A 19600-nucleotide genomic window follows, 5' to 3' on the forward strand; every position below is an offset into this window, starting at 1 on the left:
CATAGTGAGTTCCAGGCCAGCTGGGGCTTCAGGGAGACCCTGTCTCAAAAAGACTGAAAGGAGTGTAGATAATAAAACCACATGACAACATTCTAGACATAGATTTTAATACAGTATAATGGTAAATATAAATATCTGGTTTTTTCCTACTTATATTTTTTTGTGCATTTATTCTTTTATCATGTTGACATTTTAATTTTACAACTTGATTTATATTCATAGTAAAAAATGTTAAATATTATAAAAAAGTATAAAGTAAAAATGCTAAAATTCCCTTCTCTCCATTCCCTTCTCAGACACAGGCCAACAATCTTCCAAACTGTCAATCATTTTCTTTCTTTTTACATAAATGGCTTCACATTTTCTATGCTCTGTAACTTGATTTTCCTACTTAAGACAGTTGTCAAAATCTCTCATTACAGCACAGTTACAGCTACTTGTTGTTAATAGTGGTACTCAATTCCTTGACTTGTCAATATCTGTTCAGGCAATTCCATACTGATGAGAATTGGCTACTTAGGGTCCTTGTGTATTAATGAGGTCACAGGCATGATGATGGCTCACTTAAACAAACACAACTGTATCTACTTGTATATTTTTATATTTTTTTAAAAGTCAGATATGTTTCATGAAAACTTCAATACCAGAAACGACTAATGGACTATGTGGCTCATGGGTGAGTTGAAAGGCAAAGACTTAATGTTTTAATACCATTTGTTTTACTAAAATATATTCAAGAAACAAACCAGAAAGCCACATAAACTATTTTCTTAAAGGCTGTGGCCAAGTTGGTGACATGGAGGAGTATCTAGATTAGGGATGCTCCCCCACAAAGATTTCTTGATAGACTTGTTACAGTTTGGATATGAAATGTTCCCCACAGCTCATGGGTTAAAGGCTTGGTCTCCAGGCAATATTCCAAGGTGGGGCTATTTAGAAATGAGGCTCGTGGGAGCTCTAGCGAGTCAATGGATGAACTCACTGATAAACTCAAAATTTGACAGCATTATTGGGAATGGAGATTAGGCGAAGCCTCAGGAAGTTGTAGGCATATCCTGGAAGGGTAGACCTTGTTCTGAGCCCCTTCCACTTGCTCTCCACTTCCTGACAGTCAGGAGGTAAGCTGCTTTCCTCTGAGACACATTAGGAAGACTATTGGTTCAGAACTGGATCTTGTTTACTGGCGAAGAATGTGAATTTCATGATTGGTCTTTGTTGCAAGCACTTCTTAATGTTTTATTCTTTTCAAATGACTGAAACCATCAGGTGTAAGTAGTTTAGCTGCTTAATGGCTATCAGCCCCTTCTCTCCTCACCTGGCTGCAGTGCTAACTGCCTAGGAGCACCAAGAGAACAAACCAAGGTTGGGCAGGGTAGAGGATGAATCAGAAACCATGGCTGTTATCTCCATGGTCTAAGTCTGGTGGGACTGTGACCCACACTGATGCAGCTCCTGAAGTTCCATTGGAGTTCCACTTCAGCCCTCCTCCTGCCCAGGAAACTAGTTAACCGAGCAGCCATTTATTCTGCCATCCAGGAAGCTGTCACCATGACAGTCATGGCCATTTTAAACATATCATGGTCATTCACTGAGACTTCATTCCAGCCAGAGAAACCACCACAGCTGTCATAGCTCCCTCTAAAGCCACAAGCCTTTTCCAGAGTCCACTAGTTTCAACAGCCATTTCAGGAGACCCCATTTCAGCCATGGCAGCTCCACACACCCTGTGATGGCTCCATGAGACATCACTTTGGCTGTGACAGCTTCAGATGGCTCCACCCACAGTTGCTGTGGATGTCCCTCTTGTAGATGGCATCCATCACTTTGAGGAGGAGCACTTCCCTCATCCTTAATGTCAAGGACAGGCAGGCCCAGTATGCGTGCATACACCGCTGTGCCTTGGCAAACAGGAGGCTGTGCATGTGCTTGGCTAGGTGGGTCAACAGCCTTCCTCTCACTCTCACCAGTCAGTCCAGACCACCCCCCGACCCCCCACGTTGTGCCTCTCTGTGCTGAAGGAGGACCCAATAAAACCTCATACTGATTTCACTGCCAACTCATGGTCTATTGTCATGGGTAGGGTGGGCTGAGCTCACTGCACGAAGAACAGCCATCTGGGGCTGCAAACCTCAAGCACATCCAGCAACGAGAAGGTGGCTGGAGTTCTGGAGAATAACTGGGTGCAAAAAACTTCAAAGAGCTAAGACTGCAAAAAATGAAGTACCACAGACAGTTGAGATGGTGACAGATGGTGGCCTGCAGAGAGCTGAGAGCGGGGAGAGCGAGGGACCATAGAGGCGCAGGCATCAGCTGCTGGAAAGGCCCCAGCTGCTGAGGAGTCATCAAAACCAGCTGGAGACTGAGATGTAGCATCATATTAAGCCAAGGACCACTGCACTGAAAGCTTGGGGCTACACACTAAGACTAATGGGCCACTTACACTGAGCTGCTAACACTAAAGAAATTGCATCTTCCCTATCTGTGCTCTCTCTAAATACAGCAAAGATGCTTCTGCCAGCTGGCAACACTCCTGATTCTGCCTTGCCACAGCCTCAAAGCAATAGTCAGCTGCCCAGGGCCCAGAACCTCTGAAACCCTGAGCCAAAATAAGCCTCTCCCCCTTGCGTTGTCTTGCTCAAGTGTTTGTCACAACAACAGAAGAGTGGGGTCTTCCTCCTTCTTTCCTAAGCACATCCTGACTGCTCTGCTCCCTCATTGTCTCAACTTCTTTTTAACAAGTAGGACTCTGACATAGAGAGGTATAAACTAGATCCAGCCTTTCTTTGCATAAACTGTTTTGATAAGCCTCTGTTGTGCAGCAATTTCCTGTGAGATAAAACCTTCCCTGTGGAGAAACATCCCATCCTGCTGGAAAGCTTGTTAAGATCTGGAAGTAAAGAACTCAATAGCTCCACGAAGTCCCTGAAACAGACTGGGTTTACTAGGCCCCTCCCTCCCCAAGCAAATATAAACCCTAAAGACTGTTGAGAGACACTCAGACCAGGTGAGCTGCCTAGAAGAGGGTAAGCTCAACTAAGCCATCCAGAAGGCAGAGACCAGCCAAACTGCCTGGAAGCGGCACAGACCAACTGAGCTACTTGGAAAGGACGGGTCTCCAACCTGCTGAGCTGCCCGAAGGTTGTGTAGTGTGCTCCAGGTTTCCCGCCTTCATGAGCGGTCACCCACGCTGAGAAGGCTCAGACCAACTGAGCTACTTGGAAAGGACGGTCTCCAACCTGCTGAGCTGCCCGAAGGTTGTGCAGTGTGCTCCAGGTTTCCCGCCTTCATGAGCGGTCACCCACGCTGAGAAGGCTTTGGTGGTACAGCTGTCTGAGTCATTTCTGATCCTGTAAGTAACCCCTCACCTACATTCCTGACTGAACACTGGTTCACTGAGTTGGATATTGGTGGTATCCTTATTTTGGTCTGTTGTTCCTCCCTGTCTAAGGTGAGCAGATGTATGTTCATGTCACCCCAGGAATAGTGTCACACACAGCCCCAAACACTATGCCCAATATACACATCAGACAGGGAACCCAGGTGTGGTCTGAGGACAGTTTGTCCTTTATTTCATACTAGTAAACTCATGCTTTGAAACAAGTTATAGAGTACTTGGCTTGATGATACTTTTTGGAAATTTGGTTTTGTGTAGTTAAATATATAAATTTCTATGTTCTTACTGTGATTCATAAAATATATGACTAATTGAGTATTTCAATTAAGGGAGTGAATATTTTTACAATGGGAGCATATGTGGCTCCTGTTTTAGAGCATATCCTGTCATGAGCTGGATCTTGGATCGATGGTACTCTGAGTTTGTGATGAATTTACGGGTTATGAGTTTTATGGGTTGACCCTGTCCTAAAGGTTTTAGTGATGTAACTCACTGAAATTGAGGGGTGTGTGCGAGTGAGGAATGAGTACTGGCCTCTATTGTTAGCTTGTTTACGATTTCCGGGATACCAAGGCTTCCTGAACTTTGCTGTAGAGATTTTCAAGAACTCTTGAGAGGGTAAAAAGGATTCAAGATCTCAACCTGGCAACTGTTATCTTTTATCCACCTAATATATAGATGATAAAGATACTCACTGGAAGCTGTTATCTATACTAATGACTGTGTTGTCCTTAGTAGGTGTACAACCCTGATTGACTGTGAATAGCTGGTTTAAGGCACAATTCCTTCTTAATTGTGTCTCAGACTTTGGCAAAATTTAGCTGAAGACATAAGCAGTGCTTTAAAAAAGGCTCTATCAGCTGTCTCCATTCTACCATTATAACCCCGTCATCCTCCGGGTCTTTATTCTTTATCCAGTCTTCCAAAGGAAGCTTTGAACGCCAAGAGCAGCTTGCTTGCAAGAGGAGAAATGGTGCGTTTTTCTCCTCATAATTGAACATGAAAGAAAGTGAAGAAAAGATTAAAAAAATGAACCAATAAATGTGGTGTTGACCAAGTCCCATGTGATTGATAAACCTTTCCACCTGCTAGGAAGTTCAAAGTGTTGTGATGCTGATAAAAGCAGTTCAAACCCTATAGAAATTACTACCCAAAGGTACTGGGTAACACTGGATCTCATGATCTTCCTGCCTCTGGCTCCCAAGTGCAGGATCACAAGCATGCATTACCATGCCTGGCTTCTCTCTATTTTTCTTTTTCATTTTGATTTTTTTTCTTTCTGAGGAGGCTTAACTGGGCTGTCTAGGCTGGCTTGGAACTTACTAGATAGTTCAGGCTGGCCTTGGTCTCAAGCAATCCTCTTGCCTCAGCCTCCTGAGTGCTGGGATTACACAGGAGCCTAATCCACCACGCTTGGCTTCTGAATTTCTTCACAGCTTAGCACCTCTTCTGAGTATTTCCTCAAGGACATGGTGGGCATAATAGGTGTGTGGAGCTGGGCAACCTTAAAGCTCTTCCCTCACAGGCCTCCGGTGGCACCGGCAGGTGGAGGCATTATCATCTGGTTGTGGAACAAGTTCCATTCCATCACGTATCTCCGGTTTGCTGGCCTGGCGCTCGGCATATTTCTGAAAAGCGTGTTAGAAATGACGGAAGGATTAGCCCACACTTCATTCTACTGCCACCTCCCACACCTCCATCCTCCTCATTATATTTCAGGTTCAAATCAAAGGCCTGACTTATTCTGGTCCTAAGCTTACATTTTTTTAGAAAAAATTTTGTTATTTTATTTTATGTGTATGCGTGTATTGCCTGCATGTAGGTCAGTGTACCCGTGTCCTGCAATGCCCATAGGGGTCAGAAGAGGCTGTTGGATCCCCTGGGACTGGAGTTACAGACAGTTGTTAGCTGCCATGTGGGTGCTGGGATTCGAACCCGGGTCTTCTGCAAGAACAACCAGTGCTCTTAACTGCTGAGCCATCTCTCCAGCCCGTTTATTTTTTAAAAATTTTATGTGTATGAATGTATTGCCTGCATGTATGCAAGTGCGCCCATGTTGTGCAGTGCCGTGGAGATCAGAGGAGAGCTTCGGATTCCCCTTGAACTGGAGTTAAGGATAGTTTGTAGCTGCCATGTGGGTGCTGGGAATCAAACCCGAGTCCTCTGCAAGAGCAGTCAGTGCTCTTAACCGCTGAGCCATCTCTCCAGCCCCCTAAGGTTACATTTTAACATTAGTTACTGCAAGTGGTGGGGCAGTATTTCACAGACCAGCAAGAAACCCAAATCCATACTTTGATATAAATAGGATGCTTCCATAAAAGAGATGTCAGACCAAATGTCCCACTTGAAACAAAGAGCAAGATTCTCTTTATTTTCCAGATGAGGAAATAAGTTCTCTAAGGATCAACAACCATGGAGGGCATATTAACAAGGTCAGAGGACCCTCTAATCTACTTGCTCTAAGCATTGTCTTCCATAACAAAGAATGGAGATTAAAGTGTGGAGCCCCTAGAGAGAGTCAGCACTGGTCCTGGGTGCCCACAACTAGAGCCTCAGCTGAGCCCAAGTTGCTTCCACAAGCTGACTCTGATCCCTTCAGGAAGCACGGCACCAGGCACCACAGCCAAGCATGTGGTCTGAGGACCCCTGGCCCACCAGGATGGGTGATGTCAACTGACCTGGAGTACTTTGTAGTAGTAGCAGTAAAGTCTGGGTGGCTGCAGCAGGTCCCTGGCAGCCAGCTGGCCTTCTTTTGCAATCTTCTTTGCTTCTTCATCATTTTCCTGAAAGATTTTTAAAAAGTGAATGAAAATTACTCCTGTGCCGCCCCCCCCCAGGGACAGCTAAGTGTTATGTGTGAGGTGAGACAGAGGTGGGGCTGAATGGGAAGCATGGGGGCATAGATAATGGGGTCTGACTTATGAACGAGGCTGTGTGTGCTGGATAATTTCAGTTGTCAACATGACACACCTGGGAAGAGGGAACCTCAACTGGGGAATTTCCTCTAATGGATTGGCCTGTGGCCATGTCTGTGAGGCATTTTCTTGATTGTTGAGTGATGGAGGGCACCACTGTGGGTGGTGCCACCCCAGCAAGTGATCCTGGGATGTATAAGAAAGCAGATTGAGGGCTGGAGAGATGGCTCAGTGGTTAAGAACACTGGTTGTTCTTACAGAAGATCCAGGTTCAAATCCTAGCACCCACATGGCAGCTAACAACTGTCTGTAACTCCAGTTCCAGGGGATCTGATAGCCTCTTCTCTCCTCCACAGGGACTGCATGACATGGGTGCACTTACCTACATACAGGCACAACACTCATACACATAAAATTAAAATAATAAATAAAAAATATTAAAAAAAGAAAGCAGATTGAGCACAGGCCAGAGGAGCAAGCAAGCGGCACTCCTCCATTCCTTCTGCTGCTGCCTTGGCTTCCCTTAGTGATGGACTGTCACTTGAAGAGTGAGATACAGTAAACTCTTTCCTGCCCAAGCTGCTCTTGGCCAGTGTTTTATCACAGCAATAGAAAGCTCATTATAGCACCATGCAACCAGAATGCTTTACCAGCTACTTATTAAAAGGAGGTAACTGTAGATGTATGGACCTGATTCCACAGGTCCCATCAACTTCAACTGTTGACTACTTTAGTGGTTTTCTAGTTTCCAGGGAGAAAGATTGGGGTCCGACATCTGCCTCCCTAGCATGGCCCTCTCTGTTTAAAAGCAGAATGAATCAATTTTCATATCTAAGTGTCTTTTATTAAGCTTCAGGGATGGAGGGATGGCTCAGCAGTTAAGAGCATGTGATGCTCTTGCAGAGGACCTGAGTTCAGTTCCCAGCACCTATGTTGGGTGGCTCACAACAGCTTGTAACTCTAGCTCCAAGGGAGTCTATGCCTTTGGCCTCTGTGGCATGTGTACTCAATGCACACATCTATATACAGACACACACACATATACATACGTGAAAATAACAAAATGAATCTTTTTTAAAAAAAAGCTTCATTTGATGAATATGTAATCAGAAACAAAAATTTAGTTAGAAAAACTATAATGTTGCTATAATAACAATAATAATAATCACTCATTAGTACTCACAGACTGTTCCTACACTACCAGGAACAGCTAGTGTTCCTAATTATACTCATGGAAAAGATGTGTTTTCTACATGCACCTGATGGGAACAGCTATTTTCTGGCAATTGTGGCTCTTATAAAAGGCTAGAACAGTAATTCTGCCTCATTATTTCCATAACCAAATATTACTTCTAAAATTTTTTGAAGTCTTATAAAAATTAAATTTTTATGGTTTCATAAACCTCACCCATATTTTTAATATTGTTTCTTTTTAAAAAAGGCATCCCTATTTTATGGGCAACTTGTGATTCTTGGGATGCTTTACTACTTACATTGGTTAAAAGCCTGTGATTTTTTTTTTTTTATATATAAGGGAAAGAGTACCATGAATGCCTGGAATGTTTTTTTGGTATGTAAAGCCCTTCAACTCTGGTTTTGTCAATCTGTAATCTGCATAATGTGTGTTCTTTTTTCCATAGGTAAGCACAAATAGTGGTTTCTTTAGAAAAATCTGTATTACATATAACACTGGACCTGAAATCTAAAAACCTTCAATGTTCACAGAGGGTATACCAAATGACTCTTATTTCTAGTCTTTAGGTCTATTTTCTGGGAGCAAGCTTTTTTTAAAAAATATTTTTATTTATTTTTTACGTGTATGCATGTATTGCCTGCATGTATGTGAGTGCCTCTGTGTTGTGCAATGCCCACAGAGGTCAGAAGAGGCTGTTGGATCCCCTAGGACTGGAATTAGGACAGTTATTAGCTGCCACGTGGGTGCTGGGATTCGAACCCAGGTCTTCTTCAAGAACCAGTGTTCTTAACCACTGAGCCATCTCTCCAGCCCTGGGAACAACTTTAAAAAAAAAAAAAAATCAAACCTCCTTTGATTTTTAATTTCTTGATGTTAAATTAAAAGGTGTTATGATCAAACTCGGGCCCCCCCATACTGATTGCTACTGAGAAAGGGAAAGAAAACTGCACAGAACGTACCTTGGCCCATTTCACTTTCTCTAGTAAATCACTGAGGTTTCTTTTAATGGGAACATAGTGTCTCCAAGGCCTCAGTGCCACGTAGAAGTGTTCATAATATGGTGAGTCCTGCTTCAGAACCAGGCTGTCCCCCAGCATGAGGTACGGGTACCTGTATGCAGCCACAGTCCCATCCACGTTCACCTGGTACTTGTACTGGATGATAAAAAAAAAAAAATCATAAAACCATTTGCCTCCCAATATTGTCATATTAAGTACTGTGTTTAAGAGCTTTATTTTGTGACTTAAATACTCTTTGTATTAAAATGGGCTTTAATAGACCTGTTTTAAGAAACACAATGCATTTAGAGATAAGATGATAAATAGTTTAGGAAAGAGCAGTGAACTCCTGTTTCAATTATGTCTTTGAAGTGGAGAACCCAGAATTATGTAACCAGAAGTAGGCATTAAAACTACTTTCAGGCTGGGCATGGTGGCGCACGCCTTTAATCCCAGCACTTGGGAGGCAGACGGATCTCTGTGAGTTCAAGGCCAGCCTGGTCTACATAGCGAGTTCCAGGGCAGCTGGGGTTACAAGGAGACCTTGTCTCAAAAAGACCAAAAAAAAAAAAAAAAAAAACCCAAAAAACTATTTTTAAAAGCTCTAAATGTAAAAAAAAAAAAAAAATCTGAATATTGGTAATAATTTACACTTTTATTTATGTATTCACTTGCTTTTTATACTAAATCTTATACTAAATCTCTGAAACAGGAATGCATTGCCTCTATTTAACAGTTTACAGGCTGGTGAGATGGCACGTGTGCATACACACACACACACACACACACACACACACACAAAAATAAATGTAATAGAATTAAAATAAATAAATAAATAAAAAAATAAATATAAAAACAACAACAACAAAAAAGCCATTGTCCTTTGACCTGACATACATGCACGCACACACACACACACACACACACACACACACAAATAAATGTAATAGAATTATACAGTTGACCTGGCAGAAACCTGGAGAAGTGCTTCATTTGCATATGTTGGATTAATAAGCTCTGATTTCCACTTTAAAAGCATTTTCCAAGGGCATGAAACGTAATTAAAATTATGAAGCATTTTTTTAACAAGAAAATTGGTATACAGAGAAATTGATAAACTTCCATTCTGAATCAAAATTCCCTGTTCTTTTCATTATAAAACCCTGAGCTGAAGAGGAACTATTCCTAAATATGCTGATTCACCATTGCTCTCTCTCTCTCTCTCCCTCCACCTCCCTCCCCTCTCCCTCCCCCACTCTCTCTCTTCCTTTCCAGTGCTAGAGAGCAAACCCATGCCTCATGAATGCGGCAGAAGCCGATACCGTGAGTTTTCTAGACAGTCAGGTTTGGGCCACATATTAATTCTCTTAAGGACTGAGGGATACACACACATACACACACACACACAGAGCACATTCAAACATATACATACACGTATGAATATTTGATAAGAAGTAAAGGAGCGAGGCAGGCATCCCAGGACAGCAGAGCCACTGAGGGTCTTGTGACAGAAGCGACCAGAGGCGGGACCTGCACTCCCAACTCTAGCTCTAATTTTCCACATATGAACTGTATGCTCTTTTTATTTACAAAAGACGTTTGAGATCACTTCATGTAAAAGGTATTTATCTCTGCAGTTTATTAAAGCAAAAAGGAAATATGAGAAGTAAATACCCAAACTTCATGTTAACGCTCATGTTTTGAGCATTAAATATAGTTCTGGTCTATATTCTAGACACAGTTAACAGCAAAAGAAATGTCAGGGTTTTGAAATTCCCTTTTTCTAATAAAGTATTAAAGTGCGTGTGAGCTCACAAACAGGAATGTGCAGAGCCACTTGTTAGGCAGCCTCGGGACCCAAGTTTATCACTTCATAGCCATAAGAGGACTCGAGTGCATACCTTAAAGAAATCAAAGAAACCCATCAACTTGGCTTTTCCAAGCTCTTTTTCTTTCTCTTGGAAAAAGAAATATCCTGTAATTCCTGCATCTAGTAGGTGAGGATTCTCTTTGGCCAGCTGTACCAACTGCAGCCTCTCCTCCCGGCTGTCTCTACCTCGGAAGAATGCTTTCTCTGTCTTATTGATCCAGGAAGGCCCTAGAAGGTTGAGGCCGTAAGAAAGTATGAATAAGAATCTGACAGTTTATGTGACAGTACAGTGATATTTCCACCATTGTCATTTAAAATGTCAATGCTCTTCAGCAACTCATCTGTGACATGGATGCTATTTCCAAAACATTTGGGGTTGAGTCTCAATTTGCCAGAGACACTTTCAAAAGCAGTCCTTCTGTTGCTGTATTAAAGAATGTTCCAGCTCCACCCATCTGTCACATGGGCACTGGTGTTTTATGTTGTATAACACTAGGAAATATTCATAATAATATCAAACCAAATTCTAATCAGAAAGAGGTTTGGCCCACTCATTAAGGCAATGGCTTCTAACATTGTTCATATTTCATAGTCACACGTGAGTTAGACTTTTGTTCTTAGATGATGTCAGGACAAAACTGCATGACTAAGTAACAGATCTTCAGCCCTCAGGCTACCCATAATTTTGAACACAAGGAAGACTTGTTTTAATATGCTGTTAAACACACATATAGACTCAACTACATAGATATATTTTTAAAATTATTTTTAATTTGGGGGATTGTTTTAGACAGTGTCTTGTATATAGCCCCGGCTGGTCTAGGGTTTGCTGTGTAGCCCATACTGGCCTCTAATTCTCTGCATTCCTCCAGCCTCCTGCTTCCAGGTGAAGGTGTTACAGGGAGAAGTCATTCCCAGCTCTACATAGATTTAAATCTCCTCTTCTTGGAATAGAAATCTCCTGGAAGAATTAATTTACATCTCTCATTAAGCCTTTTATGATTCTAAAGAATGACGTCATTGGCTAAATATCCATTGATGTCTGAGGGATAAGTCATAAGACATAAAAACTGAAGGGTCAATCTCTATGCTACCTTAGCACACTGTTCAGGACTTGCTGTTATCAAAGTAAAAGAAAGGGGGCTGGAGAGACAGGTCAGCAGTTAGGGGCACTGGCTGCTCTTACAGAGGACCTGGATTCAGTTCCCAGTACTCACGTGGCCCTTAACAACCATCTGTAGCTCTAGTTCCAGGGAACTTCTGATCTCTACAGGCATTGTACAACATGGGTGCACTTATATGCAGGCAAAACACTCATATACGTACATTTAAAAAAATAATAAAATAGTTTTTAAATTAAAGGCTTTATTTTCCTTTTATTTTTCCCTTCATGATATCTTTAGGTGGTTTATACAAGTCTGTTCTTTTTTAAATAAGTCCACCAAATAACAATAAAGAGAGATAGAGGCTACAAAGACAACCTAAGGTTTTTGCAACTCTACAGAGGGATGCTGTACCATAAATGGAAGGCCATCAAACAAGAGGAAGGGAATTCAGATTTTTTTTTTTTCTTGGTCTTTTTGAGACAGGGTCTCCCTGTAGCCCCAGCTGTCCTGGATTCACCATGGACACTAAGCTGGCCTCGAACTCAGAGATCCGCCTGCCTCTGCCTCCCGAGTGCTGGAATTAAAGGTGTGCGCCACCATGCCCGGCCGGGAATTCAGATTTTTAAAAATCAAGAGGGGCAGAAAAATGAGCTAATTCCTTAATTACAATATTATCATAAGTCTCTTATGTTTACATTTTTATATTATTCAAAATTCTTATTTCATCTAGTAATAAAAAGCATTAGAGTCAGAATTAGCCAACCAATAGCAATTTATCAAATATTTATTTTCAAGTAATTTAAACATTAAAAAATTTTTTTCTTTACGTTTTCATAAGTATACACCAAATATAGACTTGGAAAAGATATTTACAAGTGACTGATTAGGAGAAGCCTAAACATTCCATTTGAGTATTAAGGGTGCTTTTTAAAAAAAATCTTCCTCATGGTGCAGGAGATGGAGTCCAGGGACTTATGCATGCTAGGCGAGCATTACTTTCCTGGTTAGAAAGTAAGAATGGTTATTTAAACATATCTATTTAAACATAAATAAACATTCTCTGACTAAAAGTTTCCTTCACTCTTCTTACCCTTAAGATCTTCCCTAGTTAGCTGCAACTTACCTGTATTTCCCTGAATAGAGAGGAGATCATTTGTAACACCCTTCATTGCTTCAAGGGTGGAGTGGGTGATGTCATATGTTGGAAGGATAACATCTCTTGAATCCAGGGATCCGCACCAGGAAATGATTGGTATTGGGCCAGGGGTGTCATTGACTTTTCGATGCTCCAAGGGCCAATCTCCAAGATTAATATAAAATTCTAAATCTGGGAGGAGGACCTATGTGAACAAAAAGATAAACGTCAGTGCTGGGAAGACTTCTGCCTTTGATACTAAATGACTCAGTATCTTGGCTTGTGTGTGTCTATGTGTGTGTGTGTGTGTGTGTGTGTGTGTGTGTGCATATATGTATATCTGTGTACATGTCCATGTGTGCACACACCTGTGAAAGGAAGACAGAGGTCAACCTGGGTTGTTGTTCCTCAAGAGCCACGTACCTTGGTTTTTTTGAGACAGGGTCTCTCACTGACTTGGACTAGGCTTATGGGCCAGTGAACCTCAGGGGTCCACTTGCCTCTGCTTTCCCAGCACTGGGACTGCGACTGGGATCACCTGGCCCTTTTCACATGGGTTCTGGGGGTTAGACTCAGGTCCTCATGTTGGCACAGCAAACACTTTACTGACTAAGCGATCTCCCATCTGGGTATTCTTAAGTACCCCTGACCACTGGAAGTAGGAGAAAGGTGAAGACTGCCTCTCCACCATCAGCTGCGTCAGTAAATCCCAGGTGTGGGTACTATAACTCACTTAACTGGAAGTTAGCTCCCTCTGTCCAGAGGCGGCATTTACATTTTCATCTGACAGAAGTAGACACTGTAGAAAGAAGCACTTATGTGCAGCTCTGAGAACCCTCTACCAGCTGCCTAAGCAACAGCTGACAGTCCACCCAGTCCCGTTTTCCTTCATCACCCCCACCCCTTTGCCTCTGGAATTCTACACCCCATTTCCACATCTGTGATCAATGTTCAGCTGAGGTCCCTGCCATCTCTTGCCTAGACTTCTTCAGTAGCTTCCCTACTAAGCCTTCTGACTTTCCCTTCCCCAGCTTGAATCTATTTTCTATATGGCCACCCAAATCTCTAAACCCCAAATGAATGTCACAACTAAGCTTAACAGAACCTTTAGCCTATGGGACAAGAGCTATGCTCTGCCCTGGCATTTGGCGCTCACCATCTTATTCCAGCTTATCCCAAAGCCTCATGAACTGGAGTCTGTGATAACAGGCATGAGCCACCATGCCCAGCGTGACTTAAATCTTACAGGAAAGATACAGCTATAAAGGTGAAGAATTTATGAACACTCAGTGACACGTTTCTGAGCCGAAATCCAATTTTCATTCTCAGTCATAATTCTACACATGTAAATGTTACAACAATTAAGTGATACCAGTTTGGAATCAGATCATTTCCATACCTTTCTCGTCAGTGACAGCAAAATCTCATCAGAGAACATTTTGAAGTCTGTGTATTTCCCCAAAGATCTCCGGTAAATGTGGTTATTGAGAATTGTGTAATGAACAACAGCACCCCTCTCGTCCCCAAACCTTTTGGGGACTTCCTTCAGCATCTGCTGGAGATTGATGCTAGGGAAAGAAGTGAAATCTTGTTCGATCTGTGGTTCCTGAGTTGGACAAGAAAGAGTTTTCTGCCAGGCCTGAGGGTCCTCTTCTGGGCAGTCACAGTACTCATGGTACACAGGTCCTGGGGAAGGACACATATACACACACACACACACACACAATGACACCCAGTTAACAAATGCTGTGACACAGGGAGCTGCTTCTGCCCCTGTGAACACGTCATGAGTTCTTGTTAAATTCAAAAATTACAAAGGAAAACTGCCTTAGGCAAATCAGTTGTGTGAGTAATTACGTCAGTCCTTTTGGTCTTTCCCCCGTACCCCTACCCCAATCATCCTGAGCCAATTAATATAACAGAAACCGCCACTTCCAGATCAGGCACCAGGGTCAGAGTGGAAAAGTTCAGTTTAATTCCTGCCTGCAGGGACTCAGAGGAGTCCGCTCCAAAGCCTGAGCACCAGGCAGCAGATTTTTGAGTTTTTTAAAACAGTATTTATAGACAATTCAGCATCATTCCAGACCTCTTCCATCACTGGTGGGCTTGAATTCCTGCCGGTATGACTATGGACCAGACACAGGGGTCTCTAACCTGCATGTCAGGAGACCATGAGCTGGAAGTCCAAGCAGCAAACATGTTTACAGAAGCAGAAGCAAAGGTTAGACCAGGCAGCTGTTTCCTCATTTAGAAAAGGGGGCTGTTTCAGTTTTATGGGTTTGTTTTTCAACCAGTCCTGGGCTTTAGAATGAGTGTTAGGGGCAGGACATTCTTTTCTGCAACCCAGATAATTGCAGGCATCTGTGCAATTATCACCAGATAAAGTAAGCAACCATTTCTCAAGGTGGTCTCTGTGTGTTTCCTTTGTTTCTGTTGTAGTTTTTCTTTCACTAGCACAGCATTTGCTTTCCCCAATCTAATATACTCTAGTTAATTAGATGATAAATTCATTTCCAGGGAGGTATAAGTAATTAATATAAGATGCCTTAACTTTTAACAAGGAAAAGGAGAGTTTCTTGATTTTCAGGTATTAAAACCTAGAAGGAATGGTGACTCTTTAAGACAAAGAGGATCTTTTCCTCAGAGACCTACAGTTACCTCCATCTGCACATCTCAGAGAAGAAATGAGTAACCAAAAGAGGTTTGGCACTGTGATTCCAAGTGGCCAGCAGAAAACACAGAACTTTGAAGATTTGCTTAAAAACAATTTATGCAAATTTAATATATCATTTCAGGATATATACATATTTATTTTAATAAAAATGAATTTTCCTGAGGACTTATTTACTTAACAATCTTTTGAGACAGGCTCTCATGCAGCCCAGACTGGCCTTAAACCCTGATCCTCCTGCTTCCACTTCCCAAGTTCTGGGATTACAGATGTACCCAACCATGAGTGACTTTCCTAAGGATTTCTAATTCAGGCCAATGCTGACAACAGGCACCAATTCACCCTCCCACCTGAAACTGCCAAACAAAACCCTGACAAAATAGGTGGATCCAGTTTTAAGAGCATGAGACAGTGAGTCTGAGAGGTGGACACAAACAGGATGAGCCTCACGGCCCCACAGTGAACTGCTTAGCTTAGCACAGGGAGATGGATCAGAGCGAGCCGAGCAGCTGAGCTCTCTAATGGAGGTGAGGAGACAGAGCTGAGTGCACAGGGAGACCAAGGCAGCTAAGACAGGGACAGAGCATGTGGACAGAAAGACTGCACAGATGTGCAGAGCTCTGCAAGGGGTCCCTGTGAGTACCAGAGCATGCGATCAGGGAATGTGTGAGAGGAAACCATCCAGGGCAGGGAGGAACCATCCAGAATGACTGGAGGCCAGTGCATACCACTCCCACAAGCCTGGGAATGGTGCCCATCATACCAGGCAGGCTGGAAAGCCTCTTCATCCTTGGGACTTGGGAGTGCATGCCTCAGTCAGGAATAATTAATCCTACATTAAACATGGCTCCAATCCCATTTAATAAACTGTAAAAGCCTTATTCAGAAGGATTAAATGATGTCCAAGTAACTCAGCTTCAGGCCAGAAATAAAGGTTAAGGAAATTAAAAACAGCACCAGGAGATGAAAAATACCCTGCGCGGGGTTAATGACAACTGTCATTGCAGGAGAAAAGACGGAAGGATTAGCGTGGTGATGAGAGCCATACGAAATGAAACAAAAGGATCATTTTGAAAAATGCCTAAAATAAAGTAATTGCAATCCTTGAAGGGGGCAGCTGGGGAGATAGAAAAAAATGTTTGAAGAAATGACGCTCTAAACCCAAAGATACAGAAGAAATGGCAAGAAAACTAAACTAAGCAACATTAATAGCCAAACTGCTCAAACAACAGCTAGGGAGAAAACAGGCGGCACAGAGGAACAGGTGAGGATCACGGGAAGTCTATCGCTAGAGACAAGGCAAAATAGGAGGAGGAGGAGGGAGAGGCAGCGGAGAGGCAGCGTTACAGGGCTGAGTGGAAAAGTCCATTGGATTATAATTCTGTGACTAGCAAAAGTATTCTTTAAAGTGAAAGTAAAAAACCTTTTTCTGATATGCTAAAGCTGTATCCCCTACTACTGGTTTCTGTTCTTAAAAAAATGTGAATGGAAATCCTTTAGGCAGAAGGCAGGTGGTGCTAGATGGAAATTCGAGATCATGGGCAGAGTCCAAGAAGCAGTCAGTATTCTATGAATAAATGTATGTTTTTTTCCCTTATCACTTAATTCTTTGTTAATTATGTAACTTTTCTTCCCTTAAAATTTCTAATTAAGCTAGGTGTTGTGGTACATATCTGTAATCTAGCACTCAGGCTGAGGCAGGAAAATTATTGTGAGTTTAAGGCTGGTCAGGGTTTCATAGTGATACTGTTTCCAAAAATAAGTAAATCAGATGTCAAATCAAATTTGAGCTTCAGAGAGTAAATATACAATCCTTAATGACCTTGACTAAAAGGTCATTACAAACCATTCTGAAAAGCATGCAACTTATGTAAATCTGGCTCGTGATTATTAATAATCACTTACCTTTCAAAATATAGGGAGACTGGGCCACATGCTCACCACCATAAAGGACCTCTATCTTCAGCCCTTCATGGACCGTCTCGTGCATCCTATATCTCACCAAAAACGTTCCATCATTCCTATCCAAAGGTTTAGGGACATAAATCCGGACTAACTCTTTAGGGGAAAGAGATTTTACCACTACTTTGAATAGTGTTTGTCCTGAAAGAAAAAGAAATACAAATAATGCTATTATTTCATGAATATTATACCTTATATTATTCATGAGTTATTTATGAAATTATTATTTCATGAATATATACCTTAATGGCTGGGCAGAATATTTGTGTATACATTACCTTCCCCTGCAGTAGTCATAAACAAAATTCACTTCAGCTTGGAAGATTCTTGAGGCCAGGAACTCGGCCTGGCTCATCGTTAGTGAATTTAAAGAACACACAAAGAAATCAAAGATCTGAAGGAAGATAGGGATAAACTTCTGAATGAATTCAGAAAAGAGTTAGAAATATTGAAGAATACTCAGGGTGAAATGAAGAAGGAAGTGAAACACTCAGTAAGCCAATTAGAAACGACAGGAGAAAGCCTCACCAATAGAATGAATGAAATGGAAAACAGAATATCAAGACTGGAAGATAAAGTGGACGAATTAGACCACTCAAGCAAAGATTATGAAAAAATTTTAAAAACACAAGAATGGAATATGCAAGAGTTATGTGACACCAAAAAAAACCAAACAAAAAAAACCAAAAACTATGAATCATAGGTATACAGGAAGGAGAAGAATCTCAAGATAATGGTACGGACCAGATATTCAACAGGATTGTAAAAGAAAATTTCTCAATATTAAAAAAGGCATGCCTGACTCCTATCCTCAGGCCTCTTGGGGTAAGTCTATAGCAGCGCAGCCCTCCGCGCCTAGACTCCCCAAGCCACATTCACCCTTCCATCTCCCCCGCTGTTCGCTACTCCCAGTTTGGGACCTGCGCCATTCCTAGTCTTGGGGCCCCAGACACCTGGGGAACCAATACTGCTTCCTGATCCTTCTCACCCAGACCAACTGAGTGCCTTTCTTGGGCCCCAGGAGCACCGCTTCTGGTCCTGGCCCCACCCTCACCTCTCTCTGGGTCCCTGGAACTGCACCACCGGCTAACTCTCCCAGCCTGCATGCCTATCCTCAGGCCCCTTGGGGTAAGTCTATAGCGAAGCCCTCCGCACCTAGACTCCCCAAGCCACATTCACCCTTCCATCCCCCCCGCCCCCCCCCACTGTTCGCTACTCCCAGTTTGGGACCTGCACCATTCCTAGACTTGGGGCCCCAGACACCAGGGGAACCAATACTGCTTCCTGACCCTTCTCACCCAGACCAACTTAGTGCCTTCTCTGGGCCCCAGGAGTACTGCTTCTGGGCCTGGCCCGGCCCTCAACTCCCTCTTCTTCCCTGGGCCTGCACCATCCACCAGCCACTTTCTGGGACACGGGGCTGACCTTTCCTCTTCCTGATCCTTTGCATGCAGACCAACCCAGCACCTCAGTGCAGTCTCCAGGGGCCCTTGCCCCCCCCGCCCCCATCTTCCTTTCAATCTCTGGGTGGCATGGCCACCAGCTTCCCTAGACCAGCATCTTTCCTGGGCCCGGCTCCCAGGTCAGTCCAACCCCCAAATTCCTGAGGCCAAAATCTATCCTGGAGGGATCCAGACCTTAGGAGAAAGCCTGAGAGCATCTGATCCTCATCTGACTTGGGCCTCTGTGAGAACTCCTGAAGACAAAAGAAATTAGGCCACACCAATATAAAATCAAAAGAGAGGACCTGAAGCCTAGACCAGCCCACTTTTCATGCCCAATAATTAAACCACAAAGACACATAAAGTTTACAAAAAGAAGCAGATCTAAACTCAACAACAAAGGAATGCTTGAGTCTCACACAAGAATCAGAAACTACGAAGGAAATTCATGTCAAAATCACAAAGAAAAAATAATATGAAACAAAAATAACATATCCCCACCAAATACCAATAGTCCTCTAGAGGAGTACAATGAGAACCCCCTAGAGATAGTGCAGGACATGGAACTCAAGAGAACAATTATAAACATGATAAAAGAATTCAGTGAATTTAAAGAACACACAAAGAAATCAAAGAACTGAAGGAATACAGGGATAAACATCTGAATAATTTCAGAAAAGAGCTAGAAATATTGAAGACTACTCAGGCTGAAATGAAGAAGGAAGTGAAACACTCAATAAGCCAATTAGAAATGACAGGACAAAGCCTCACCAATAGCATGAATGAAATGGAAAACAAAATACCAAGACTGGAAGATAAAGTGGATGAATTAGACTATTCAAGCAAAGATTACAAAAAACTTAATAAAACACAAGACTGGAATATGCAGGAACTGGATGACACCATAAAAAG

At 42.5% G+C, this 19600-nt stretch overlaps 1 protein-coding gene and 1 long non-coding RNA gene across 3 annotated transcripts in view; one reads left to right on the forward strand and one right to left on the reverse strand.

Moving 5' to 3' along the window:
- Positions 1-4094, forward strand: LOC115069716. The gene is made up of 2 exons (XR_003848958.1): positions 1-3157; positions 3274-4094. It is a non-coding gene; the product is annotated as an uncharacterized LOC115069716 (long non-coding RNA).
- The window catches only part of Poglut3 (protein O-glucosyltransferase 3), a 24718-nt gene continuing 8659 nt past the window's right edge, over positions 3542-19600 (reverse strand). Inside the window, exons 2-8 of one of the 2 annotated variants that reach the window (XM_008829715.3) lie at positions 17190-17387; positions 14013-14299; positions 12602-12818; positions 10404-10600; positions 8464-8658; positions 6073-6177; positions 3542-5022 (exon numbers count right to left, since the gene is read on the reverse strand). In XM_008829715.3, the coding sequence (XP_008827937.1) occupies positions 4900-5022; positions 6073-6177; positions 8464-8658; positions 10404-10600; positions 12602-12818; positions 14013-14299; positions 17190-17387 (1322 nt within the window). In that variant the 3' untranslated portion in view covers positions 3542-4899. Of the gene's footprint in view, positions 5023-6072; positions 6178-8463; positions 8659-10403; positions 10601-12601; positions 12819-14012; positions 14300-17189; positions 17388-19600 lie in introns of those variants that run through there. The other variant, XM_017797303.2, reaches the window with a different exon arrangement.

Source organism: Nannospalax galili, unplaced genomic scaffold (genome assembly GCF_000622305.1).
Source record: "Nannospalax galili isolate Female #2095 unplaced genomic scaffold, S.galili_v1.0 scaffold854, whole genome shotgun sequence".
Taxonomy (NCBI): domain Eukaryota; kingdom Metazoa; phylum Chordata; class Mammalia; order Rodentia; family Spalacidae; genus Nannospalax; species Nannospalax galili.